Source organism: Propithecus coquereli, unplaced genomic scaffold (genome assembly GCF_000956105.1).
Source record: "Propithecus coquereli isolate 6110/MARCELLA unplaced genomic scaffold, Pcoq_1.0 Scaffold52, whole genome shotgun sequence".
Taxonomy (NCBI): Eukaryota; Metazoa; Chordata; class Mammalia; order Primates; family Indriidae; genus Propithecus; species Propithecus coquereli.
Genome location: NW_012151063.1, coordinates 7,406,381 through 7,433,730, shown reverse-complemented (window position 1 = coordinate 7,433,730; position 27,350 = coordinate 7,406,381). Strand labels below are relative to the sequence as shown.

Genomic DNA, 27,350 nt, shown 5'->3' with positions numbered 1-27,350 from the left:
CACGTTCCTTTGTACGGAAGGAGACAGGGCAGCACTACACGCTCCAGTAGTTCATTGTGCAGTCCCAAGACGCTGGTCTTGCATAGAGAAATGATTTCTTCACGCTCATCATGCCGGGTGCCCCTGATGTTGGTTCAGACACTGATGGAGAAGCCAAATAAAAGGCTAAGAATAGGAGCAAGAAACGGGATGGTCATGAGCGGACCCACTGGCAGATTTACAGCTTTCACTGTGTTCAAATTTAATTTCTTTTTCTTTTCCAACAAAGCAAGTGTTGAATGTCTTTCGTCTGACTCAGTAACATAGCAGCAAAACTTCAGGAACCGATAAATAAGGATACTGACACGCTGATACCCCTTTGCCTTTTGGACTCAAAGCTTCACGTGTGTTCGTAAGTTACAAACATCAGCCTTGAGCAGAAGGGGTAAAAGTTTCTCGACTGGGCATTCGTGTTCCACGTCCTCGTACAGACCACACCACCTACACCCACCCCCGGACTCCCACAGCAGTCAGGAACGCATCAGGAAACACAGTTTGAAACTCATACGGGGTTAAAGCTATAAAATGCCTATTCATGGATGTTTTTGTTTTTGTAAAAAAGATTTTATCCTTCTTCCCCTCCTTTCAAACAAAAACTTTTGTTTCTGCCGTCCTCAGCGCATGATTTTTCATTGGGATAATGATGCATCATTTATTTCTTTTAAAATGACATAGTGTTTTTCTCAAAATAATTGCCACCTGGTTGTTAATTAAACATGATGGATTCGGGGTCCTGGTTTGCCATCTGGGCCATATGTCTCAGAACATCCTTTTTGGTGATGATGCCAAGAAGTCTCCTGGAGAAGAAACAAAACAGGGAAAAGAGGTCAACACTGCAATACGGCCTCATCCCTGTCCCTAAGCCCCTGTGCCTTTCCCACCTGGGCACAGGGACAGGGACAGACAATGTTTCCTAGCCTCCCCTGGGGTTGGGCAGAGCCAATGGTGTGAGTTCTGGCCAATGGCCTGGGGGTGGAGGTGACAGATGCCACTCCCAGGTCTCCTGCATATTTTCCCACACTCTCTCTCATCTGGTAGCCAGAGCCAGAGGAGCCAGTAAAAGAGTCTGAGGTCACAGAGATTGACTCAGGAGCCACCAGATTCAAGGACCTGGGTCCCTGAATGACTGTGTGGTCCAGAGCCCAAGCCTGCTGCAACTCACATTGGATGTGACGTGTGAGAAAAATAAAACCTTTACTGCGTTAGGCCACTGAGATTGCAAGCTTGTTTACTACAGCAGTAAACCTACAATGACTAATATAGTCTCTTAAATTTCAAGACTATAATTAATTTTAAAAGGGTTTATGAAAGCCACTGTCAAAACTTGACCATACCACAGAAATTCCAAGTATAAGGTATTTTACGTACAAAAAATGTTAAGTATAAGATAAAAATTGATTCTATCTTACCGGAAGGATAAACGTTGACATTCATCTCAGACCTTCTATGTAAATTGCTTCCTCTTCCAAAATTCCATTGCTTTCAACTTATAAAAAACAATGGCACTTACCAGGGTCCCTTATATAAGGCCACCTAGACTGTACATCACACAACTCCAGGGAACACTGTTCACAAACACGGCAATGTAAATAGTGCCCCCTGGAGCGCACATTTATACAACCTTTCACAGCAACTCTTACTTCATTGTTTTATTAAACGACCACCTTTGGGGGAACAAATCATGCCCCGTGGGTAAAGTGCAAGGTTTAAAAGAAGGGGATGTGCACAACTTCTTTGGAAAAAACGAAGTTCCATTGCCAAGAGAGTTTGCAAAATACTGCTCACTATATCTTCCCCATAACCAGGAAAAGGGGAATGGGGACCCAAACGACGGCAGTGTCACTTTGGAATTCTGTATATCTATTAAAGTGACGGTTTCTACTCTGTGTTTATGTAAAAGGATATACAAAAAAACTAGAAAACACAATTGTAATACACTGTCATTTAAGTAAAGCCAAATTAGTCAAATTCACCTCTAACAGGTAGTGACTGCGAAGAGGGGATGTAAATATTCAAAGTGGTATTCAAATCAGTTACACCTGGTGAAACGGATGCTGATTAGTGAAACTGTCAGGACAGAATTCTGACTTTTTTGTCTCTGATCACACTAGACCTCAAATGATCTTGGAAAGTTATTTATTTTTTGTGTTGCCCCTTCCCCTCCACCTCACAGGAACATGTTTAGGAGGGAGGAAAATAGCAAAAGGGGTTTTTAAAAGCATGCAAAACAAAAAGATTAATGACGACATGGATCGCAAAAACATTGAAAGAAGATGTCCTGACTCTACGGTGATTATTTTTTTTAAGAGATAGGGTCTCACTCTGTTGCCCAGGCTGGAGTGCAGTGGCCTGATGATAGCCACACTGTAACCTTGAACTCCTGGGCTCAAGTGATCTTCCTGTCTCAGTCTCCAGAGTAGCTGGGACTACAGGCCCCGCCTTTTTTGTTGTTGTTGTTGTGACAGGGTCTCGCTCTGTTGCTCAGGCTGGTCTCGAACTCCTGGCCTCATGTGATCCTCCAGCCTCGGCCTCCCAAGGTGCTGGGATTACAGACGGGAGCCACTGTGCTTGGCCTATAGTGATAATTTTTTTAAATGGGAACGAAATAATAAATGTGGAAAGCAAGATAGAATTAGACAATCAACATTTTGCAACCCCCAATGTAATAATTAGTTTAGCCAATAATTATCAATGGATACCCAAACCATTGAGTAAATGTCTGCTGGGAAAGAGAAAATTCAGAGTCTCAAAGTATTGCTACACAGATTATGTACAAAGAGAAAAATGTCCCTTTACAATGGAGGGCTCTGGCTATCATCCAGGTGATGGAGCTTACCATCAACAGAGTCAGAAAAGCTGACGCTGTAGTATCTCCTATGTTGGAATGCTGCCAAAAATTACTTAAACAAGATATTAATAGAATCATGAGGAAGCAACTGGACAGATCAAGAATGTAAGACTACTGGTCTGGACTCTTCAAGGAAAATCTATGTCATAAAAAATAAACCAAAAAAGGCAGGGAACTGGCCTATACAAAAGACGAAAGAGGTAAAACAACTCAACACAATGTATGAATCTTGCTGGAATTCTGGGTTGAAATTTGAATAGAAACTAGATACTGAATGATATATTGGATTATTGTTAATTGTGTGTAATTAGGGTTTGGTGGTTATGTAAAAGACTGTCCTTATTCTTAGAAGATGTGCACTTCATTCACAATTGCCAAAACTTGGAAGAAACCAACATGCCCTTCGATAGGTAAATGGGTAAACAAACCGTGGCACATCCAGACAATGGAATATTCTTCAGTGATTAAAACAAATGAGCTAGCAAGCCACAAAAAGACATGGAGGAACCTTAAATGTGTATTGCCAAGTGAAAGAAGCCAGTCTAAAAAGGATACATACTGAATGATTCCAACTACATATATGCGACATTCTGGAAAAGGCAAAACCATGGAAAAAGTAAAAAGATCAGTGGTTGCCAGGGGTTGGTGGGAGAAAGGGAGAGATAAAGGGCAGAGCATGGGGGATTTTTAGGGCAGTGGAACTACTCTGTGTGATACTGCAATGGTGGACATCTGACACTATGCATTGGTCAAAACCCACAGAAACATACAACAGCAAGAGTGTAGTCTTATGTGAACTGCAGACTTCAGCTTATAATCATGTATCAATATCGGTTCATCAACTGCAATAAATATGACACACTAAGATGGCAGCAACAGAGGGACTGTGGGGGAGGAGGGGGTATATGGGAACTCTTTGTACTTTTTGCTCAATTGTTCTGTAAACCTAAAACTGCTCTAAAAAATAGAGTCCATTAAAAAAAAAAAAAAAACTTAAGCAGAAAAATGTGGTTGCCTGAAGGGAGAAGAGGGTTGGTGAAAATGGACAGAGCCAGGAATTACTGGTTTTCGTCCAAGCTCTTTAGGGCCACTTGACTTTAACCATGTTCATGCATTACTTTATGTATATTTCTATAATAAGACTTTTCAAAATGCAGTGAAATTGAAGATGCCTAATAAAACAAGATGCTGCTCCACTAACCCTACCAGGCACAGCCTGCATCCTTGTGTTAGACTGTTGGGCTGCCATAACAAAGTACCGCAGGCTGGGTGGTTTAAACCAGACACTTATTTCCTCACAGTTCTGGAGGCTGGAAGTCCCAGATCAAGGTGCCAGCAGGGTTGGTTTCTCCAGAGGCCTCTCTGCTTGGCTTGCAATTAGCTGCCTTCTCATGGTGTCCTCACATGGCCATTTCTCTGTGTGCACATACACCCCTGGTGTCTCTTCATCTTCATGAAAGGACACCAATCCTATTGGATTAGGGGCCTACCCTTACGTCCTCTTTTACCCTTGATCACCTCTTTAAAAGCCCTATCTCCAAACACAGTCACCTTGGGGGTTAGGGCTTCGACACAGGAATTTGGGAGTGGGGGACACTCAGTCCACAACAATCCTCACACTCCCTCTGCATTGCAGAGCTGCAGTAAAACCAGCCCTCTGCATGCTTCGCTTTGTACACCATGTGAAATTTTAAAATGTATAGTAAGATGTATAGAACTGATTTAAATAAACCTAGCTTGTTCCCCACATGGTGGTACGATCCTGCAGCGAGACGCACCTAAAGGAGACATGATATCACTATTCTTTGCAGTGAGACGCTGGGTTTTCCTGGGAAGCCCGTCGGCGAGTATGAACACAGCAGATGGAATCAGGGCCCAACAAGGGCTCTGGTCTGCTCACGCAGGAAAGTGGCTGGGTCCAGCTGGCAGATCCTAGAAATGCTTCTTTCCATCCCAATTTGTCTCAGTTGCTTGGGGGTCAACTGTCATAACAAGGACCCATCACATTCAATCAACTAGAGAGAAAAATTTTCTCAAGGGCACTATTACCCAATACTTGGCCGAATCACCGAGCTTCTACGGCTGCAGAAGCTTCAGTGAGGCCCTGTCTCATTAGAGTTGGACTTTAGCCTTGGCAGCCACACATGGCTGCTGCGGAGGACAGCCCAGGCCTGCGGACCCGAGGCACATCAGGGGCTTAGAAGCCCCGTAAGGAAAAGAGGTTTCCTCCCAGGGTCAGATGGATTTTGTTCCAGCTCTGATGATTCTAATTAATTTCAAGGGAGCAGTGACAGCGTGGAGAGGTGGCTTTGTTACTGGGCAGGGCCTCTATTTAAAGACAGGTGGGTGTGCCCAGTGAGGCCCCGTGTGCACTAGCAGTGAAATGCGGCCACCTGGGTCTACAGGACTCCCCCCACACCTCCTGGCCCCAGGAAAGCTTTACCCAGGGTTTGTCCACCTTGGCACTAGTGACACTGGGGCTGGATAATTCTTTGTAGTGGGTGGGCTTCTCTGTGCATTGCAGAGCATAGAGTGGCATCCCAGCCTCCACCCACTAGATGCCAGTGGCACCCCCATCCCCCATTGTGACAACCAAAATGTCTCCAGACAATGTCAAATGTCTCCTGTGGACTTCGGGTAAAATTGTCCCTGGTTGAGAACCACTGCCCAAATTAAAAAGTACTGAAATATTTCTAGGCCAGTTGGTTCACAGCCACTGAGCTGGACACCCCAGGATGTCACTGCTACCGTCATGTGACTTCTAGAACTCCCCTGAGCTCCCCTAAATTCACAACTGGCACAAACTGGTGCCAGTTAATATCTGGCACCCCTCCTTTCACTCTCAGTCCTGGCTGGAGCTTTCAAACAAGAGTGAACCTCTGTGGGTGAATAACACATTACCAGTGTGGAGCACAGAAATCCCATTCCGTGGCCCCCATCTTCAGTATTTTATTGAGCAGGTATTCCGAAGTGCAGACATTCCGGGATCCTGTAAACTTAAAAACGCTGCCGCATAACCTCCATCAGCCCCAGACCCACTCTTCACGGCTGTTGGCCCCAGTGGCTGCTGTGTGGAGGGCACTGAGTCCTCGGGGGCCAGGGTCAGCTGGCAGGGTGTCCACCGAAGGCCCTGATGGCACTCTCTCCACACCACTCTGCCCCGGTGCCTGGCAGCTGACTGTGTCTCACGAAACAAGAGACCTGGAAGAAGCCCAGATGGGCCTGGCTCTGCTACCGACCCCCCTCAACCAGGAGCAGTGTTTGGCCTCCTCAGGTCTCATATCCACATTTGAAAAATAAAGGGAAGCCAAAGGTCCATCAGCTAATGAGGTGACAAGCAAAACGTGGTCTATCAAGACAACAAAAGTTTATTCAGCCATAAAAAGGAATGAAGTACCGACACATTTTCCACATGGAACCTTGAAAACGTGCTGCTCAGCAAAAGAAGCCAGACCCAAAAGGCCACAGAGCGTGTGACTACACTTACACGAAAGGTCTGGAACAGCAAGCCCGCAGAGACAGAGTAGACGAGTGGCTGCCAGGGGCTGTGCTACAGGAGGTGACAGCTAAGGGGTGCGGGGGTCTCTTTCTGGGGTGATGAAAATGTTTTAAAAGTATGGTAATGGATACACAACTCGTTTTCTACTAAAAACCACTGAATTGTACATTTTTAATGGGCGAATTTACAGTATGTGAATTATTTCAATAAAGCTGTAAAATAAATAGATAGATAGATAGATGATAGAATAAACGTAGTGCCCCACGTGCTAGACAAAGTCCCACTCACCATCCAGATGCTAAGACCCTGGTGACGAGAACATAAGGCGGGTGAAAGAATTCTCTCAGTGACCACTCTCAGAAAGCATCACTGCAACATGAAGGGCAAGGGAACAGCAGAAGGACATTTAAAGAAACGAGCATGTGCAAGTGTTGAGATTTCAACTGACCTTTCAAGTAAAAAAGGAATAATTATAAGGCCAGCAGCTTATACCTATTAAATGCCGCTAAGAAAGCCATGATCAGAAGAGAAATCAAAGCAGGTGTGAGAAGTTCCGTGCACACAGGCAGAGCACCGCAAGGCGTGCTCACCTCAGGTAGGGAAGGGCTCTGCTGCTGCCAACTAGCGGACAGTCGCTCAGCTTAAACCGCTCTTTCGTCCTCTGACATTTACTTTCCACCAGAAAGCCTAGTTCAGGATGTTCCCCTCTAGAGTGCCCGTCTTGGGTAACACCACTTAAACTGGATTATGTCCATGTTTCCTAGTAGATGACAAGCTCCTTGGCTTTTTTTAAAAACACGTTTTGAACCCTCTCCAGTTCTCAGTCAAAATAGATGCTCTGTAAGATGTTGATTAAACCAATGTCACTTTGAAAAAAATATGACTTGTTAGTGTTTGCAAAGTGATGAGAGTGCTACTGAAACACACACACACACACACACACACACACACCCCTCCCGTATGTATAAAACCTGGGTTTTGTTTCCTTATCTTCACCCTGGAGATAGTATCAAAAGATCAGGCATTTGCAGTTCTGAAAATCTGCTCTAAAAGCTCTGTGACTATAATGTCTAAAAGTTAAGTTGGTTACACTGGCACTGGGGAAATACAAATTCAGGAGCTGCCTTGGGTTCATGCATAAATTGTGCCCTGGCCTGCGACAGTAATTATCACAAAAGAAGAAAGCCGAACATCAACCCAGAAGGAGGCAACATCAAATCCAGAAGGCTTCGTTAGTGGCATGAAATGTCCTATTTGATTTAAATCAAGTGTTTGAACTTCCAGCCCCTCTGGGTAGCAGTTTGAGTGAATCCACTGAATTATAAACAGTGAGATCTATGACCAGGAACATAATTCAGATTCGAACAGCTGGGGCTCTTCTGAGAAAGCTACTGGGCCCAGGCCCCTGTGGACCACCTAGTAGCACTTGGGGGAAATCTGACACCGTCTCTCCTACTCACTTTTCCTTTCTAGAACCTTCATAGGGAAAATCTCACCCAAATTCACTCTTAGCCACGGGAGACTTCCTAGACTCCAGCATTCTGGGGACAAAGAATTCTCTGGTTCCTGGTCTAGGCTTACGATCATCCTGGACCCCAGGCCCCGAGAAACCCTGCAGATGATCCCGGTCATCAGGACGAGCCCAGGCTCTAGGCCACCTCGAGCAAGGAAGGCACATGGCGAGAGAACACATCAAAAAAGCAAGCTGGCTGGAGACACGCCTGCCCTGGCAAAAAGTCAAAGGAGATGAAAGGCCCCACAAATGAGGATCCCTTGCCAGCACTAACGTATCAGCATCTGTGTTTGTTTAAAAGATGCAGAGCAAGAAAGTGCGATTTTGCTTTCTCGAAGAACATTCGGAGCCAATTTAAGCACCCAGATCTTCACAAGAAGATCTCATGGGGCTCTGTGAGGTGTGAGTGGGCATTAAGGACAGAATTTCCTGCCTGAACTGGAAATTTCAATGATAAGTGACATGGGGTTGTTGTTTTAAAGGAAAGGAGAAACTGCTATACACATGAGATGGCACAGGCGGTCACAGTGGTATTTATGGCAGGTACTGGAAACACAAATGCATAAATCGACTTCAGTGGTTCCCAAAGTGGGGTCCCCAGACCAGCAGCATCACCTGGGAGCTTGTTAGAAATGCACATCTTGGGCCTCACCCCAGACCTCAGCAACTAGTAGCTCTGTGGTGGGGTCCAGAAATCTGGATTTAACCTGGAGGTTTAATCCTCCGGGACATTTTGATGCATGCTCAAGTTTGAGAAGCCATTTGAGCTCCTTTAAAAGTCACCAGCAGAAATGACCTCTAACCTCAAACACAAGGACTCATTTATTTGTTCCCTACTGATTGCACCTCCCATGTGTGAGATACCCCTCTGGCTGCAGTCAGAGCTAAGGAGGACACTCGTCCTGCCAGCCAGGCTCTCTGGGTAAATGTGCAAATACAGTGCCTTGCAGACCCTGTACCCCTGCGTCCCTGTTACCAGGACAGCAGGAAGAAAGCTGAATGAACAGGATTGTTCATTTAGCTATACACGGACATCTAGTCCGGGGCCACTCAACTGCAGCACTGGTGACATTCTGGGCCTGATGTTTTGTGATGGAGACTGTCCTGTGCACTGCAGGACATTTAGCAGCATCCTGGTCTCTGCCAACTAGATGCCAGGAGCACCCACCCTCCAGTTACGACACACAAAATTGTCTCCAGACATTGTCCAATGTCTCTGGGAAGTAAAACCACCCTGAGGGAAAACCACTGGGTTAAACTAGAGTGTGCTGGCTCTGGAAATGTAAACGATGTTAGATAGTTAAGCCTCTGGAGTCTATAAAGGCCTAAACTGTATGGGTTACCGATGTCTCCAAAACCCATTCCCCATTTCTTACCCCCAGTCCATAAAGGAATAACATGGGCAGATAACCCTAGGTTCCAGGCTACCCTGACTGAGCCAATCCCTTTACTACCCAAGCTTCTGAGGCTGTGGAACTTAGGACATGCCTCAGAGCCCAAAGAATGGCCTTCAGGGACCTGCACTCTGGTGCTGTCATGGACCCTTGATCATTGCATTGCTGGTTTCCTGGTTTGTGATAACACGAAGCATAAGGAATATAGTGGCGGTAGAGACAATGCCATAGTGTCATCAAATCTCTCAGTTCTCAGCTGGGTGCAGTGGCTCACGCCTATAATCCTAGCACTCTGGGAGGCCGAGGCGGGAGGATCACTTGAAGTCAGGAGTTCGAGACCAGCCTGAGCAAGAGTGAGACTTCGTCTCTACCAAAAATAGAAAAATTAGCCAGGTGTCGTGGTGCGCATGCTTGTAGTCCCAGATACTCCAGAGGCTGAGGCAGGAGGATCGCTTGAGCCCAGGAGTTTGAGGTTGCTGTGAGCTATGATGACACCACCGCACTCTAGCCGGAGCAACAGAGCAAGACTCTGTTTCAAAAAACAAAAATCTCTCAGTTCTCCAATAATGTTTGTTTAGAAAACATGAAGTTGTTTCAAACAGATTGCTATATTAAGGAACATTATGAAGTTAATATGAATTTCGCCTTTGCTTATGCATTGCATCCATAAGAAACTCTAGGTGAATGCAGAAAACTGTACCCAGGAGAACCCAGTGGCATCAGAATACACAAAATGCACACATGTACACCCCCAAACATCCATGAGCTCCCTCAGTTCACACATGTGTGAGCAGCCACATCCGTCCACACCTGCGGTGACAACTTTCTCTCCGATTTCAGAGAACCCTCCTTCCAGGCCTTCCCCGTAACTCACACACTGCAGCCCTGCGGACGCCCACACCACAGCCAACCTTGGGCCTTTTCAAGATAAAGTGATATATATTTATTGTCGTGTTCATGTATTTCTTAGCCATCTAGCACATGTAAAATGGCACTACCATTCTTATTAGGTTCCCATCTCTTTTTTTTAAATGTAACACTGAGGAAGTTTTTGAGTGTTGTGCACTTAACCCCATTTTTCCCAGAAGTCCTGTGGTTTGCATTGCTCATTTTTGCATAGTGCTGTGATTTTGAGGAATGCATCTAGCATGTTATAGGAAGACTGGCTGTATCTTGTCCCTGAGCCAAGTACCGTCTGGGTGGTAGAAAAGGAATGTCAAACCCTTCTCTGGCCCCTCTTTTGACTCAAGTGTCCCAGCCCAGACAGCAGTCCAGCCTGGAAGCCTCTCCCCCTTCCCAGGCTGCACCGCTGCCATGTTTTTGGTCCAAAGCTTCCTGTATATTTCCTTCTCGACACATTCACCACAACTTACTGACATCATCTGTCAAGGATTGGTCCACCCAGCAGACCTCAAGCTCCCTAAGGGCTAAGACCGTGTCTTCTTCGTCTTTTTCTCCTCTGAGTCGCCGCAGTACACATTCTAGCCACACTGCCCAGCTACTCACCCGCTCCGTGTCACCAGGCACTGCCGGAGCCCCAGCTTCCGGAAGATGTCCACCACCGTCTCCATGGGGGTGTGGTCTGTCACCGTGAAAGGGCTGAGGTTCAGGATGCGCCGCAGCTTCAGGGGGTGTGGGCTATTGGCCGGCAGCTCGGGGGGCTCCTCCGTGAAGTACATGATGGAATTGCTCACGATGCCCTCCTGCCTCTGTCTGGCGTTCTCTAGAACAGGGTGAGCAGGAACAATGAGCCACACAAAGTCCCTTGCTGAGCAACTCCCCCCATCCCCCCACACAGCATCTAAAATCCCACAGAAGAGGGGTTCGGAGGACAAACCGCACATTCTTAATGAGGGGCTTCAGCCAAACATCTGTGAAATTGGCATCTGTCTTCGGCTAACGCCGTGCAAGAGTCCCCCTGCTGTGGTCAGATCATGTGTTGCTAAATCTTGCAAGATGGGCCTGACCAAGATGGTCCTTTGGGGCCCCTCCCTGCCTCGCCTGGACTCCAGGGCACCCACACAGCCCAGGGCCTCCGCCCGTGCTTTCCTAGCACTCTTTCACCTCATCACCTCATCACAGGCTGGAGTCTGACGGGACAAGAAACCCACTTAGCTACTCAGTGACCTTAATCCATTGTTTTTCTTTTTACAAACTAACTTCTAACTGGCCCAAATGGTATTATGAATCCTGAGAGGAATAAGAAACCAATACGACCAGCCCCAGCTCACAGCCCAGAAATGCAGCTCGATCCCAAATATGACCCTTGAGAGTGAAGAAACGTCCCCAGAAAAGCTGCACCCCCACTCCCTGGATCTCCGGCCTTAAAAATGGGCCATTTTGTGGATGTCTCAAAGAAAGATAGTAAAACTGTTATGGTAGCAATTAGCCTATTTCTGTCTGTCGAAAAGGCCATGTGAAAGAAAGCTTAAGAAAAGTAGGGTAACAGGAACTCATTAGAAATCCAGCTTAGCACAGTGCTAGAAACCCAGGCTATTTTAAGTCACACATGAAATAAATCCATCGGTCTCAAGATATTTCTCCAAGGCGATTTTCCTTCTGTTGGAATTTTAATCTTTTTTTTGGTTCATGGGAAAAGGTTAGGAAAAATGTACAGCAAAACTTGCCTGAAAATGGATCCTGGTTTCATATAATATATTTCTTGCCTTCTCAAAGACTACTATTCACCTATATCATTCTTTCAAAAATAAAATTCTGACTACCGCCTCTAAGGCCATTAAGTGCAATAGAGTCCTCTAATGGAAAACTGGTGGCATTTGGGGTCAGGCTAAGTCTGAAAAAGGGTCTCTGTTTATAAGAGGAACGGAGGGCCTACTGGGCAAATCTGTACATTATATGGGTCAGGTTAAATCCACTTACATCAAATGGGATATGATTCAACCACAAATACCAGATGACACTGATGCACAACATGTTTTCAAATGTGGATTCTGCGTGATATCCACTGTGCACTTCTCTCCTAAACCAAGATGGTTCTGTCCTTAAGCACTAAGGCAGGGAGGCAACAGTCGCCACATACTTATTTGCTCATTTTCATAGACCGATTAATTCTCTTAAAGTCCCATATAATAGGATTTCTATCCATTTCAACAATCAGATTGAATGTCAAGATTGGATCAAGCCACAAACCCTAATCAAGAGAACTGAACACATGGATTTGCTGAACCCCTTATAAAACCAAATACAACTTAGTAAACCATCAATCCACTTGCTAAAATAAATAACAAGTTTGCATTTCCCCTGAACCTACTGATTGGGTTAGCCCTGATTCTAACTACCGCTAGCTCAATGAACTCTTGCTCACCAGTGCATTCCCGGTGCCTGGACAATGCCTAGCACACAACAGACACAAAACAGATATTTGCAAATACACACATGAATGAATGAATGAGTAGGTCTACTAAATGTCAGCATATCTGGTTCTGTCTGCCATGTAGAACAGAGCCTATTTCACTTAGGCATTAGGACGGAAAGCCCATGAGCTATTCATTGCCAAGCAAGAACCACAGGCATCAGCTGGGGTCAGAGCTGGAGACCTCAGTTGTTGCTCCTGGCAACTGCTGCTCTCCTCAGAGGGGCTCTGCTAGGCCACTTTGGAACTCTATTGTACAGACACACATTAAGGCTTCAAACTTTGGAAGTGGAGGTGCTATGTACAAGCCAAAAGCTGATGAATGGAAGAAGAACCAGCAAGAAAGCTATTTGCAACTCTCTACTAGGGTGAACCATCTACTCCCAGTTTGGACCAGAAATCTTCATCAGTCACTAAAATACCTGCAACAAAACTATTGCAGGTAAGTTCGCAGAGGGCAGAGATAGCGTACTGTCATCCCTGGGCTCCCAGGTCCCAGGATGGCACCAGCACATGGTGAATGCTGAAGAAATACTTTCTGTTTGAAAGAATAAACCAACTAACTCCTCACCCATGGGATGAGCCAGTGCTGTGAGAGAACAGACTCACAGACCCCAGGAACACCTGGAAGCCTGTGTTGGAAAAGAAACCAAAACAATACAGCCCCAAATGCACCTTTTTAAAAGACCTAAAAGACAAAAAGGAAATACACTAAATATTAACCATGGTCTTCTACACTGATGAGAATGTGGGTGCTTTTTTTATTTTTCCTTTTGCTTCTGATTTCCCCAATATTCTATGAGTGTGTGTTATTTTTACTTTTACTTTAAAAAATGTAATAAACTTCATTTTTAAATGTTTTAAAAGTAGTTAAACTGTTTTAAAACTGTCTTTAATGTAGGAGGTTTGTCATGTATTCTATTATAACTGGTCTCAATGGCCACAGCTGCTGAAAAATAATGTAGATTTTATGAGCACCTGCTAAGGTTATTCAACTTGACATTTCACTTCCCAGCAGTCATATGTTCATAATGTCAAACACAGAGAGAGTAATTAATATAGTGCTGGTAAGAGGAATTTCACAAACTATGATAGGCCGAGAAATTTTAAATGATTGGAAATAATCACATATCCCATAAGCTACTGAGTAGCTTTAGAACAATGGTTCTTAACTGGGAGCAATTCTGCCCCCACCCTTGGGGGGACATTTGGCAATGTCTGGGGACATTTTTGGTTGTCCCAGTAGGGAAGGGTAAGTGCTCCTGACATCTAGTGGGTGGGACCCAGGGATGCTGCTCAACACCCTATAGTGCACAGGACAGCCCCCACCACAAAGAATGACTCAGCCCAAAATGTTAATAGTGCTGAGGTTGAGAACTCCTACTTTAGAGTAATTATGTCTTTACGGAGGTAATACGCTATCATCCTGTTAACTAAAAATGCTTCCATAAGACAGATGTAGTAAACGAGCAAAGTTAAAACGGAAAATTGGAAGCAATCACAGTAGTGGTTAATATGAAGATAATATGATAAAAAAGTAAAGACTATATAGAAGAAAGAGCAGATTATTTTTTGACAAGTTATTGTCTACTAAAGCATGGGGAAGTCCCTCTGCATATATATTTACATACATTTTAACATCCCCAGCAGAATAGAACAGATGACACCACTGTTCTCCACGACCTAGTCCAATAATTAACAGCCCTCCCAGGCAGAAACCTCTTAGTCCCTAAATAGCTCATCTGACAGAACTGACACTTTTCTTCATGTTCAGTCTTGGTTGTAGATCCCTTTCTGCAAGTAAGCATCTTCCACATGCTGGAGAATCATTATTAAGTCATCCACCAGACAAAAAAAAACCTGTGAGTTCCCTTAACTCTTCCCCGAAACTCTAACTTTCCTCCCTTTAATCATCTCTTCGGCTCCCCACTGAGTCCTCTCTGAACCTCTACTGGCTTAACGGAAGAACTTAAAACAAGAGCCTGAGCACTGCTGAGTACAGAAGGACCCTGGCATTTTCAAAGAGCAACGTGAACGCCCATCCAGGAACCAGGAACCAGGAACCCACGCGGCCCCATGTGCTATCTGTAAGGGCCAAGAGGGCCGCACTGCCTAGGTGGGGCTCTTTAACCAAGACAACGGCTACGTTTTGACATTCCAGTGATGGATTGAAAATAAAACATTTTCAGCTTCATGTGAGCAGTTGCTACAATTTTAAACATGATGTGTAAGAAAAATCCTTATTTACCTCACTTACCATTCTTTTCTTATCCACACTATCTTGGATCTATTTATAATCTTTGCTCCCAGTTCCCTTAAAAAGTGAAATTGGCATGGGATAGTTTCTAGCTAAATGCTGTCATGTTTCTATATTCATAAAATGGCATAAAATTCCTCAAATGCAAGTCATGAATTTCTCCACCAGAGTACAAGGACCCTTCTCTTTCCACAGACGAGGAAAACAGCTTTTTTGATTCCTCAGAGCAAAACACTCCTTGCCTTTCTACAAATCACACAAATAGCAGCTTCTATACTATTATCGGTCTGATTGAAAGTATATAGGTATTATTTACACTGCATGGTGCCTCTTCAGACATTCCAAACATAGCTTCTAGGAGAGTGCTCGGCTGGCAAGCTTCAATTTCTTCTCTAACCAGTTGATGACAATTACTGCTTCCCACTTGATTACAGTAATGGGTTTCAGCAAAATTAGTAAGCTGTCTCTTAGCAGGTGTGCCTGGAGCTATACAATAGATAATGGATTCTGTGACATTTATTACTTTAGTTTTTAAATTTCAACCTTTGCTTAAAAGATTCTAGGGATTGAATAAATTTTTTAAAGGCTGCTGATTACACTATTTTAAAACAAACCCAACCCCACTTAAACAACTTAAAAAAACTCATTATTTATAAGGCAATATTTACACCTAAAGGCACCTACCTGTTAAGCAACAGGACCTATAATAAAAAGAAGCATCACTGAACACTTAAACACAAACTTGCTATGGTGTCTAAAATATTAAATCAATTTTTGCTTTGAGGGAGGTAAAAATGAGTGTCAAGCTAAAATTGCAGAACATAGCTTATCTATACATTTATTTTTATAAAGCCTTTGATCGAGATACTTTAAAGATATTTCAAAAGCCATTTAACATTGGCAAGAGGTTTTAGAAATTGAAGGGAGGTGCCTTAGACACGAGAAACAAAGAGCAGGAAGAAGCAAGCAGTTGTCTGGTGAAGATGTGTTCACGTGGGGCATTCCACAGTCAGACTGGGGAAGGTCCCACTGACAAGCTTCATGAATACTCTGGAAGATGGAATGTGTAGCAAAGTCATCATGTGCATACATGAGCCATGCCATAGGCACTGGTCTGCCACTGGATGCTGGGATGTTGTGAAGATCGTGGAGCAAGGATGCAGAGCGGGATGGCATTTGCGTCTGCCATGTGCCAGTGGATGGGCTATGCCGGTCCCTGCCCCTGCTGCATCTTGAGGTCCAACAGGATCTCACCCTCTGAGGATCACTGCTCCTCCTTGCCTAGGGCTCCCAAGACTCACACTCAGGCCTCTGGCCCTCAGCCCCTCTGTCTTTGGAATCCTCCTACCTCCCGCTGCTACCCTTCAAGGCAGGGCAGCCATCCCTAGGCTGATGGGGCCCGCGGGCTTGCTTCTCTGAGCCACCTGTCTTTGGGGTCCCCTGCCTGGGCAGCATCTCCTCCTCTCCTCCTGCAACTCAGCAGCCTGCCCCCCATGCAGCTGGCTGTAATTCAGACACAAGGAAAGAAGTCATCACCCACTACTGACTTCTAGCGATGGCTGCTCATTCACCCATGTGAGCCTCTAACTGGCAGAATCAGACATGATGTCAGAAAGTGAAGCAGAAGACTCGCACGGTGGCAAGGGATTGTCTGGGCAGAGCCTGGTAATCTTGGCCAGGTGATTAGTCTGCCTGAAAGTCTCTCTGAGACCTGCTGAGCCCAGACAACTCCAGGGTCTCACACCTTCTCTCCCTTCTTAGCTTCATTCAATAATTCCCTAAATAGGCAGTGGCAGCAGCTCACCTCCTAGAGCAGGGGTCCCCAATCTATGGTGAGTTGTATAATTATTTCATTATATATTACAAGTAATAATAATAGAAATAAAGTGCACAATAAATGTAATGTGCTTGAATCATCCCGAAACCAGTCCCCGCACCTCCGGTCCATAGAAAAATTACCTTCCATGAAAACGGTCCCAGGTACCAAAAAGGTTGGGGACCACTGCTCTAGACGGAGTGGGGCCCAGGTGGCTGCTTGCAAATATGCACTTTCCAGCCAGCAATGTCTACCCCAAGACTTGGTTAAACCCTGTCCCTTGGTGTGACTTGGGGACAAGTGGCACCAGCACACGTGGGGAGCTCCTGAGAAACGCAGGGTCTCAGGTCCCAGCCCAGACCTGCTCAACCAGAATCTGCATTTTAACCAGACCCCAGGGCAGCAGAGATACATTAAAGCTTGACGGACATTCTCGTGAACCTCTTGGGTGATTTCAGGGGTACAAAGGCTGCCACTCGTCTCTCAGGAAAGCCTGAGCACCCCACTCTTTACTCACTTATCGCAAGGATCAGCTCCCTCCTCTGCGCAAACCCGATGAGGCGCTCGGAGTCTCTGGAGACCACCACGGGGAAGCCGTTGTAGTCGGTCTCCTTGATGAGCGTCTCCACGTCCTCGACCGTCATGCTGTCCTGGGTGAGCACCGACAGTGGCGGCTCTCCTCGCCGGGGCCGCATGACGTCAGTGGCCAGCGTGCGGTGCGTGAACTCGTCCTTCACGTCGAGAAACGGGTACCCATTTAAGTGGATGTGGGCCTCGTAGATACCTTCTTTCCCAAAGGCATCTGCCACCCACTTGCTGGTCACGGCCGCCGCCATCAGGGGCACGATGTACTCTAGACCACCCGTTAATTCAAACATGATGACCACCAACGACACCGTCATCCTGGTAACTCCACCTGCAAGGGAAGAGAACAGTGGGATTCTGAAACACAGCCCTGGCCCCTCAGGAGGGCAGGATTTAAGGACACTGACAGGCGGGCTGTAAATTCTCCTCACACTAGTTCCAAGGAGACAGTCCCACATGCTGACCGCGCTGGGCCTCTGTAACTGTGGCCAGGCTCTGTTAGATGCGGCTTTGAGTCAGGGAGCTGTAAGTCGCACATGACTGGGGACTCTGCGCCAGTGAGGCCCCTGGGCCGTCTATTCGCCCAGGCCCACACGCCTTGCTTTTTGGCAAGTAGATCCTACGTGGGCTCTGCAGGCTTCTGACTGAGCGAGCATGGCGCTTTCCCAAAACCCTACACTCCGGAAAATTATAGGGATGTTTAGGAACTATAGACAGGAGAGGGACCCACCTTTGTGTCCCTGAATGGGTGGAGAAGAGCCTTCTGCTAATCCATGTTTTTTATTTACAGACAGCCCCTGACTTACAATGGTTCAACCTATAATTTTTGGACTTTATGGTGATGCAAAAGCCATACACATTCAGTAGAATCCTTACTTCAAGTACCCATACAACCATTCTGGTTTTTACTTTCAGTACAGTATTTGACAGATTACATGAGATATCCAACACTTTAACATAAAATAGGCTTTGTGTTAGGTGATTGTGCCCAACTACAGGATAATGTAAGTGTTGCAAGCACATTTAAGGTAGGCTGGGCTAAGCTATGATGTTTAGTAGGTTAGATGTATTCAATGCATTTTTTACTTTGTGTATTTTCAACTTCTAATGGATTTATTAGGGTGTAACCCCACTGTAAGTCCAAGAGCACCTCTTTCTCTCTCTCTCTCTCTCTCTCTCTCCCCCTATATATATATATATATATATATGTGTGTGTGTCATTAAATATGAAATGTCCAATTTCAAATCAAAAGTTTATTATATCTCAAACAAGAAGCAGTATAATTAATCAAATTACATCCCTAAACCAGCAATAAAATTTTGCCATCTTAACAGAAGCCCGGAAAGTGAGTGGTGATGAAATCGTGAGAGGTGTTTTCCACAGCTTGTTGAGAATTGAATATTTCCTTGCAAGAAGTGGTTCAAAGCCTGGAAGAAGTGGTAGTCAGTTGGTGGAAGGTCTGGTGAATATGATGGATGGCAGAGAGTTTCCAAGTCCAGTCTCTGTAGTTTGAGCAGCGTTGTTTGTGTGGTCAAGCATTGTTTTGCAAGAAGATTAGCCTGTCTCTATTGACCAATCTTGGCTGCTTAATCACAAGCATACAACTGGTTGCAGTAGACATCCACTGTAATTGACTGATCAGGTTTCATGAAGCTCTAGTGGGTAATACCAGGACTGGACCACCAAATAGATACCATTAGCTTTTTTTGATGAATATTCGGTTTTGGACTATGTTTCAGCACTTCCTCTTTATCCAGCCATTGTGCTGAATGCTTGTGATTGTCAAACAGAATCCATTTTTCATCATACGTAACAATATGGTATAGAAATGGTTTGCCTTTATGTCATGACAGCAAAGAAAGGCAAGCTTCAAGACAATTTCCTTTGTGACGCTTGTTTAATTCATGAGGTACCCATCTATCCAGCTTCTTTACCTTGCTGATTTGTTTTAAATGGTCCAATATTGCTGGAATAGTAACGTCAAACCTTGCTGCTAATTCACACGTAGGTTGAGATGGATTTGCTTCCACTACAGCTTTCAGCTCATCATTATCCACTATCCATTATCCATTACCTTGGTCTCAGATCACCCACTTGGCTCATTTTCAAGATTAAAATCACCAGAACAGACCTTCTCAAACCATCAACATACTGTGCGTTCATCAGCCACATCCTTCCCAAACACTTCGTTGATATTTTGGACTGTCTGCGCAGCATTAGTTCCAGGATGGAACTCATATTTGAAAATAACAGAAATTTTTGACTTATCCATGATTTCACAAAAATGGCTCTAAAAAAAATTTTGAAAGATAATCACAAGACAAACTGTGCATTTGAAAGAATGAGGATGTACTTTCACAATAAAAATAAAACAAGAAGTGTCAAAGTGAAATGTCAGACATAACTGTCAAACTTAGTACTTAAGGAAATTAGACATTTCATACTTAATAATTACATATTATTTTATATATATATATATATATATATATATATAGAGAGAGAGAGAGAGAGAGAGAGAGAGAGAGAGAGAAAACAAGCTGTAAGCCTTGATGTGTTAAGCCACTGAAATTTAGGGGTCTACTTGTTACAGCAGCAGCACAACCTAGCCTATCCTGAGTAATGCACACGTTCAAGTTCACGTCTTCCTTCTTCCCAGTCCTCTGAGCCAGATCAGCACCCCCGACTCCCTACCTGGCCCCACCTGTGGGCATACCTAGGCAGGCTGCGGCTCCCACCATGGCGTAAAGTCCTGGCGTGACACAGTCTGCCCCAGGTCTGCACCAGTTCCTGAAGATGATCCAGTCGTGGTGATGGTAAGCCAGCTGCTCCACGCCGATTCCCACCATCCTGCCCGCCATCGCTCCCACGGCCATGCTGGGGATGAAGAGGCCCGACGGGATCTTGAGGCACACAGAGAAAAGCAGTGTGAGGGACGGAGGCCAGGTTCCCGCTTCACAACCCCCGGGAAACACAGTCCCCCTCGACAAGCTTGCATATTGCTTTGGTCTTCAAAGGAGGCACAACTCTGCAAAATAGGTCAGCTGGGAAAAGGTAGGCCAAGCGATCCAACCTGCTTAGTCAGTCATATCTACTGCAACTTGGACAGAATGCAATTTTACACTTTCATTCCCTCTCCTTCAAAAGCTGGCCCGTTTGCCTGCTGTGGATTAAAGAATGATAAGCCCCACCGCAAATCACATTCAAAGTGAGCATCTGTCACTTGAGACACCACTTTCTCTCTCCCCTTGCCATGTCATTCAGACTGGCTTTTGAAATTAAATGTCAAGCCACAGCATGAAATGGAAAAGAAGGACCTGCGACTGCTCCCAGGTAAAATAAAGAAGCTAAATGTGTCACCACGGCTGCCCTGGATCTTGCAGAAAGCTCTTCAAGGGCTCCCCGCCCTCTGTAGTAGGCGGTGGCCAAACACCTATCAGAGAGAGACGAGGGAGGCAATTCCCTCTTCCTAAAAAAGTGCATTTCCCAAGAAATATTCTGAATATTTTCAAGCCAGGGTAGGGGGGGCAAAGAAATAGACGATGTAATCTAAAAGATCTTGGTAGTAGTGTGTTTTCTATTTTGCTGAATGAAAATACATTTTCGTCTATCTAGTGATCACACATGTACTGTAGAACATGGCTGACGCCCTTGTTCACTGAGATTACCTGTGACCACTGATGCTGAGCAGCTGCACTTACACCTGCCCGGCTGGTCACCCATCTGAGGGTGGAAGCAGATCTTTAGCCTAATTCAAGTTAAGTTTAGGTCCTCGCGTGTGATTTCTATAGTTTAGAACATTCCTTAGGACACTGTTTCTTTCTGAGTTTCCCCTCATTCCACAGTCATTTAAACCCCTGTAACTCCAAAGTAGACTTCTCTCAGCAAGCACCAAAAGATGCTTCTAGCATCTTCCTCAGACACGAGAATAAATCCCTGTGCTAGGAGATGATGGGTCAGAGACAGTCAACTGTTTCGTAAGTCCACACATCCTTGTTCTTAAGGTACAAATTCAGGTTTGTGTTTCACCACTACACACTAAGGTGCACCATTTCTTAGACTTTCTTAAAAGAGGAAATTCATAGAAATACCACACAAAAGCAACACGAATGGAACACAACAGGGGGCTCTGGGGGTGGGCAATGTTCTGCTTCTGGTCCTGGGCGCTGGTTACACAAGTGTATGTGTTTTGCTCAAATTCATCGAGCTGTACACATGTCTGCGTGAATGATATACTCTAATAAAATTTTTTGAAAGTGAGCAATAATAGCACTATTCGTAATAGCCAAAAGGTAGAAATAGCCCAAATGTCAAAGGATGAGTGGATAAACAAAGTGGGAGACAGCCACAGAATGACATACTATTTAGCCATAAAAATGAATGAAGTACTCCCACATGCTACAATGTGGATGAACCCTGAAAACACTGTGCTATGAAAAAAGCCAGTCACAAAAGGCCACATGTTACATGATTCCATTTATGTGAAGTACCCAAAATGGGCAAATCCATAAAAACAGAGCAGATCAGTGGTTGTCAGGGGCTGGGGGAGGGGAGAAGCCAAGTGACTGCTAATGGGGAGGGATCTCCTTTCGGGGGGATGAGAAAGTTCTAACACTAGATAGAGGTATTGGCTGCACAACATTATGACTGTAGGTAATGCCACTGCATTGTATACTTTAAAATGCTCAATTTTATGTTTTTGTGAATTTTACCTCAATTTTTTTAAAAAGTAATAACTTAATGCCAGTTTCCATAAAAGAAAGCTCTTTAGGAAGGGTCTATAATGTCTGCACTGATTTTAACACAGTGTTTAGAAGAAGAAAGACGCTGTCTCTTGTCTGGCTTTAGGAACAAGAGTAATGAAAGCACGCGCTATCATCCACAGCACTCAAGGACACCGCACCGAGAGAGGATGTGTGCAAAGAGTCCCCACTGTGCTCAGCCCAACCAAGACTGGGATGTGCTCACTCTGTGCTGCCACCGGGCCAGGGTAGCGCGCAGGGCACTCACCACACGCTCAGTCTCAGAACTCTGGCTTTGCAGCTATCTCACAGAGCGTGTGCTCTTGAAGGGCAGCATTCTCTTTTGGATTCTGAATCCCTCGGACTTAGCACAGTGCCTAAGATACAGCTGATGCTCAGCACACGTTACAGATCCAAACTGGGCCACATCTGGGCTGTTTCCACCACCTGGCATCACCCAGCCAGAAGGCAAACCTGTGGCTACCACCCCTTCTGGGAATGTGATGAAGTGGGGTTGATGCCAGCTCTGTCTCCCATGGGCTGTGGGTCTGATCAAGCCACTCCAGGTCTCTGAGCCTTACCTTCTCCACTTATAAAATGCGATTAGAATCTCTGTTTCATAAGCTTATTGTTTATTAAAAGAGTTGATTCCTGTTGGCTAAAAGAATGCCAAGTGCCCAGCACATGAGAACATCCAAGAAAGGTCAGTTCTCCTTTTCTTCCCATTACAATTTTATTTTAGAGAGTAGGTGCTGTGCCCAGAAGGACATGGGTCCCAACCCCATCTTCCTTCCCTTTCACTTACCTTCATGCCAAAGGTAAATATGGTAACGACGATTTTGAAGATCAGCGCCAAGGCCAGCTGCCACATGGCCGTGTAAACCCCGACCCCGGCCGGCCGGTCTGGAATGTCATCCACAGGTCGAGTCATGTTGGGGTCGTTGATGTAGTCACAGAGCTGGGAGGACTCAAGGGCCCCACAGTCATTGAACAGCTCGGAAATGAGCTCGCTTGTGCTCTGGCGTGTGTAGGGATTCGGGTAGGCGATGATGGCAGTGATGGCAGTCACCACGATGACCTCCAGCACCGGGTACTTCCCCAGCCTGGTGGTCTTGCGCCTCCTGCACCAGGCGATGTTGCAGCGGATGAAGAGGGTTCCCCACAAGCCCCCGAAGACTCCAAGCAGGATGAAGGGGAAGAGTTCAGCCATGTACCAGGGTGTGTGATATTCCACGTAAAAGAGAACAAGTCGGCTATTCCCAAAGGGATTGATGGATCGCAGTGTAAAGGCTGCCACCAGGGCCGCGAAAAACGACCTCCACAAGGTCTTCAAGGGAAAGTAGTAACTGACCTGGGACAAATAAGTAGAAAATGAGAGGCTGGCCAGACAAAGAGCTACTCAGAGCCCAGCCCCTTGGGTCGGCAGCCACCTACCGGCGCTTGGCATGAAAGACACACTCTAAGACCAAGAGTGGACACACTGACTCCTTCAGCCTGGGTTTAATATGACCAAGATGCACCAACAAAGATATTTAAAGGAATCTATGCCTAGAAGTGGAATGAATACTAATCAAGGTAGGTTTGAGCTATGCTTTTTTTTTTTTTTTTTTTGAGACGGAGTCTCGCTTTGTTGCCCCGGCTAGAGTGAGTGCCGTGGCGTCAGCCTAGCTCATGGCAGCCTCAAACTCCTGGGCTCAAGCAATCCTTCTGCCTCAGCCTCCCGAGTAGCTGGGACTACAGGCATGCACCACCATGCCCAGCTAATTTTTTCTATATATATATTTTTAGTTGTCCAGATCATTTCTTTCTATTTTTTAGTAGAGACGGGGTCTCGCTCTTGCTCAGGCTGGTCTCAAACTCCTGACCTTGAGCGATCCACCCACCTCGGCCTCCCAGAGAGCTAGGATTACAGGCGTGAGCCACCGCGCCCGGCCTGAGCTATGTTTTTAAGAGGAATAAATACATGTAATCATAATTCTGTTCACGGCACAGACTCTTCTAAAAGCAAATAAACCTCTGGATTTGATTCTACAGACAACAGAATAGATCGGGGTTTCAAAACTCTGGCCCACAGGTCAACTCCAGCCTAGCAAATGTATTTTTACAGTATGATGAGTTAAGAATTTTTTTTTACATTTTTAAATGGTTGGAAAAGGAAAAAAATTCTTTTGACTTGAAATATTCAAAAGAAGAACAATATTTTGTGACATGTAAAAACTACATAAAATTCAAGTTTCAGCATCCATAAGGAAAGTTCTATGGGAACATAGGCCATGCCTATTCGTGTACATGTTGTCCATGGCTGCTTTCATACTACAATGGTAGAGTTGAGGGTTGCAACAGAAATTGTGTGGCCCACAGGACCTAAAACATTTACTACCTAGCCTTTTAGAAAACGTTTGCCAGCCCCTAGAATGATCCACCTGCGTTACCAAAACCAAAAATGCTTACTTAAGTTGGTTATGAAAAAGAGAAGGAATACTGGAAATCTTCCCCAAAAGCTATACTGGCAAGTTTTAAAACAATACTTGAAAACAGATATAGCTGGGCATGGTGGCCCATGCTTGTAATCCCAGCAACTCGGGAGGCTGAGGCAGGAGGAGTGCTTGAAGCCAGGAGTTTGAGACCGGCCTGGGCAACACAGCGAGACCCCATCTCAAAAACGACAAAAAAGAAAAAGAAAATAGATCTCTAACAGTGGAAATTGTGGCTCTTTAACTAACCATAGGAATCTTATTCAATACTTCTTTGACTCTAATTCTCAAAGGGCAGGAGATGAAGGCTTACTGCTATGCGAACCACCTACATGTTCCCTCAGCTGCCCATTCTCACCTCTTCCAGACTGAAAAGCACACCCCCGATCGGCGCACCAAAGGCAACAGAGACTCCAGCAGCAGCTGCAGCTGACAACACCTACAAGGCAAATAGTTCTAGGTAAGCTCCAAGGCCTTCCATGAAAACGAACAAGTGCCAGCATGTGCAGGTGACATGGGAGAAAGCGGCTTTGGGAAGAAAGCTCCACCGCACACGGAAGCTGAGCCAGCTCACCTCGCGCCTCTTGCCCTCGTTCTTGCTGTACTTGGAGAAAAGGCTGCTGAAGAAGTTGCCGCAGCAACAGGCCACATGCACCAGCGGCCCTTCTTTCCCAAGGCTCAGGCCGGAGGACACTACCAGCACCAGGGTGACCGTCTTGATTAGCAGAGTCCACTTCCCCAGGTAGCCCCTGATGATAAAGCCACTCAAAATAGTCTTTATCTGAAACAGGATGGAGAACGAGAGGGAATGAACTGCTTCGATCCATGCCTAGGAAAATAGCTGCAATTCCTCTGAGAGGCATGTTAAAAGTTTAGATTCACTATATTGCATGGAAGAAAAATCATTCTCACTTTTTAATTTACCTGAAATTTTATATTATATTAACAGATTTTTATATTAATATATAACTTTATATTAACAGAAACATTAAAAATTCAATGCATGATAAATCTGAAGGACACTTAGAGTACCAAAAGATCATAAAGGGGACTGAATAAATCATTATCAAGGTCTCATTTTATTTATGGCATTTTATCCTGTTCACGTTACCCTTTGTTGTATTAAGAAGAGAAATGTACCTATTGATCTTAACTGCTAACTCTTAACTCTTGAAAGATATCCAAGACAAAAAGATGCAGAGCTGGCCAGCTACGTGACAAAGCACAGAGAGTGAAGGAGTGAAGAATAAGCCACCCCAAAACATGCCACTGTGGCAAACTATTTTGAGTTAAAGGCATCTGAAAAACAGCAGGTACAAGAATATCACTCTGACCTTCATTGTTTCTTAAAGGCAGAAGACGAAATTCCCACGTGAAAGACACCCTTCCTATACTAGAAAGAAAGTATCATTCTATCAAGGAAGGGAAGTCGAGGCCAAGGGAAATCTGTAGAAACAAATGTTGTTACACGAACCTTATCCTCCTGGCCACTCCTGCGCCCAACTAACTGCCCCAGCCCAAGCCCCTGGGCCTTCTCACACTTATACAGCTTACTCCTCTTTGCCCAATTCAGTACATAAGTGTTCAACTCCAATTGTGTCTTCAGGCCTCCATTTCCTTATTGGGGCTCCAATGTCATGTAAAACTTATATTAGATCAATTTATATGTTTTTCTCCTTTTGATCTTTCTTATGTCAATTTAATTCTCAGGCCCAGCCGAGAACCCCTAAAAGGGTAGAGGTCATATTTTGCCTCCAGTACAGCAGTGAAATGTCACTTGAACCTTCAGTCGGAAGCTGGCAAACTATGGCCCATGGGCCAAATCTGACCCGCTGCCTATTTTTACATGAACCACAAGCTAAGAATGGTTTTGACAGGGTTTTTTTTTTAAAGTAATACTTATAAAAGACTACTAGTCTTTTGGTGAGAATAGTTGCCCCATTTTGCCTCTTGGGCCCTGAAGCCTAAAATATTGACTCTCTCTCCTTTATAGGGAAAGTCTACTGACCCCTGCTAGAGGTGAATAAGTGGGTATTTATTGTCCAGTTCTTTCAACATTTTTGTATATTTGAAAACATTCTTACTACAATGTTAGAAAATGAAGAAGATGCTCAACTTTCTAATAACGCACTTTTGGGGCGTGTAAAGATGTTTGAATCCATGACAACCCCTTCTTTTCCATCAAATCCTCCCCTGGTATATTGAAGAGGACTTTGACTATAGGGAGAGTCATCTTGCTCCATTTTCAGACCTGCTGCACTTTGTGAATCCCAAATAATGGCTTTCTTCCTAAAGGTGCCCTTGAGTCTTTGCCTAATGGTTTTAGAATTCAACTGTGTGCCAATCCCACTGACTAACTTCATATACTGAGGTCCTCACCCCCCAAACGGTGTTCTTTTAGATATAGAAGCATCACCAATGGCTAAATAACTTTTCTACCTCCAACCGCTTCCACAATTGGCTACAGCGGAATGAATGCTCACTGCTGAGCTAGCAACTTACAAGCCTGTAATCATACATTAATCAGACACCGAGTGAGTCAGTCAATGAAATTCATGGTCAATTTCTCTTTTCCCATTATGTAATACATAATGGGACAATGGTATTTCTTGTCAGCATCATTTGCATGACTTGAAATTGCCCCCTTATGCTCTGCCAAGTGATCAATGTCCCAAATAGCTACTACAGTCCTCCTCAACCTCGGTGCTCATCAGAATCACCTATGGAATTAGGAAAGCTTTCGGACTGACTGTCCCCTCGGAGATTTGATGAAATTGGTCTGAGGTGCATCTAGGGAATGAGGATTTTTACA

At 45.0% G+C, this 27,350-nt stretch overlaps 1 protein-coding gene across 2 annotated transcripts in view; it reads right to left on the bottom strand.

The window, feature by feature from the left end:
• Positions 1-209: 209 nt before the first annotated feature.
• The window catches only part of CLCN4 (chloride channel, voltage-sensitive 4), a 77,326-nt gene continuing 50,185 nt past the window's right edge, over positions 210-27,350 (bottom strand). The window contains exons 7-13 of one of the 2 annotated variants that reach the window (XM_012656829.1): positions 25,113-25,319; positions 24,897-24,977; positions 22,870-23,415; positions 20,039-20,225; positions 17,257-17,655; positions 10,800-11,016; positions 210-836 (exon numbers count right to left, since the gene is read on the bottom strand). In XM_012656829.1, the coding sequence (XP_012512283.1) occupies positions 746-836; positions 10,800-11,016; positions 17,257-17,655; positions 20,039-20,225; positions 22,870-23,415; positions 24,897-24,977; positions 25,113-25,319 (1,728 nt within the window). In that variant the 3' untranslated portion in view covers positions 210-745. The remainder of the gene's footprint in view (positions 837-10,799; positions 11,017-17,256; positions 17,656-20,038; positions 20,226-22,869; positions 23,416-24,896; positions 24,978-25,112; positions 25,320-27,350) is intronic. The other variant, XM_012656830.1, reaches the window with a different exon arrangement.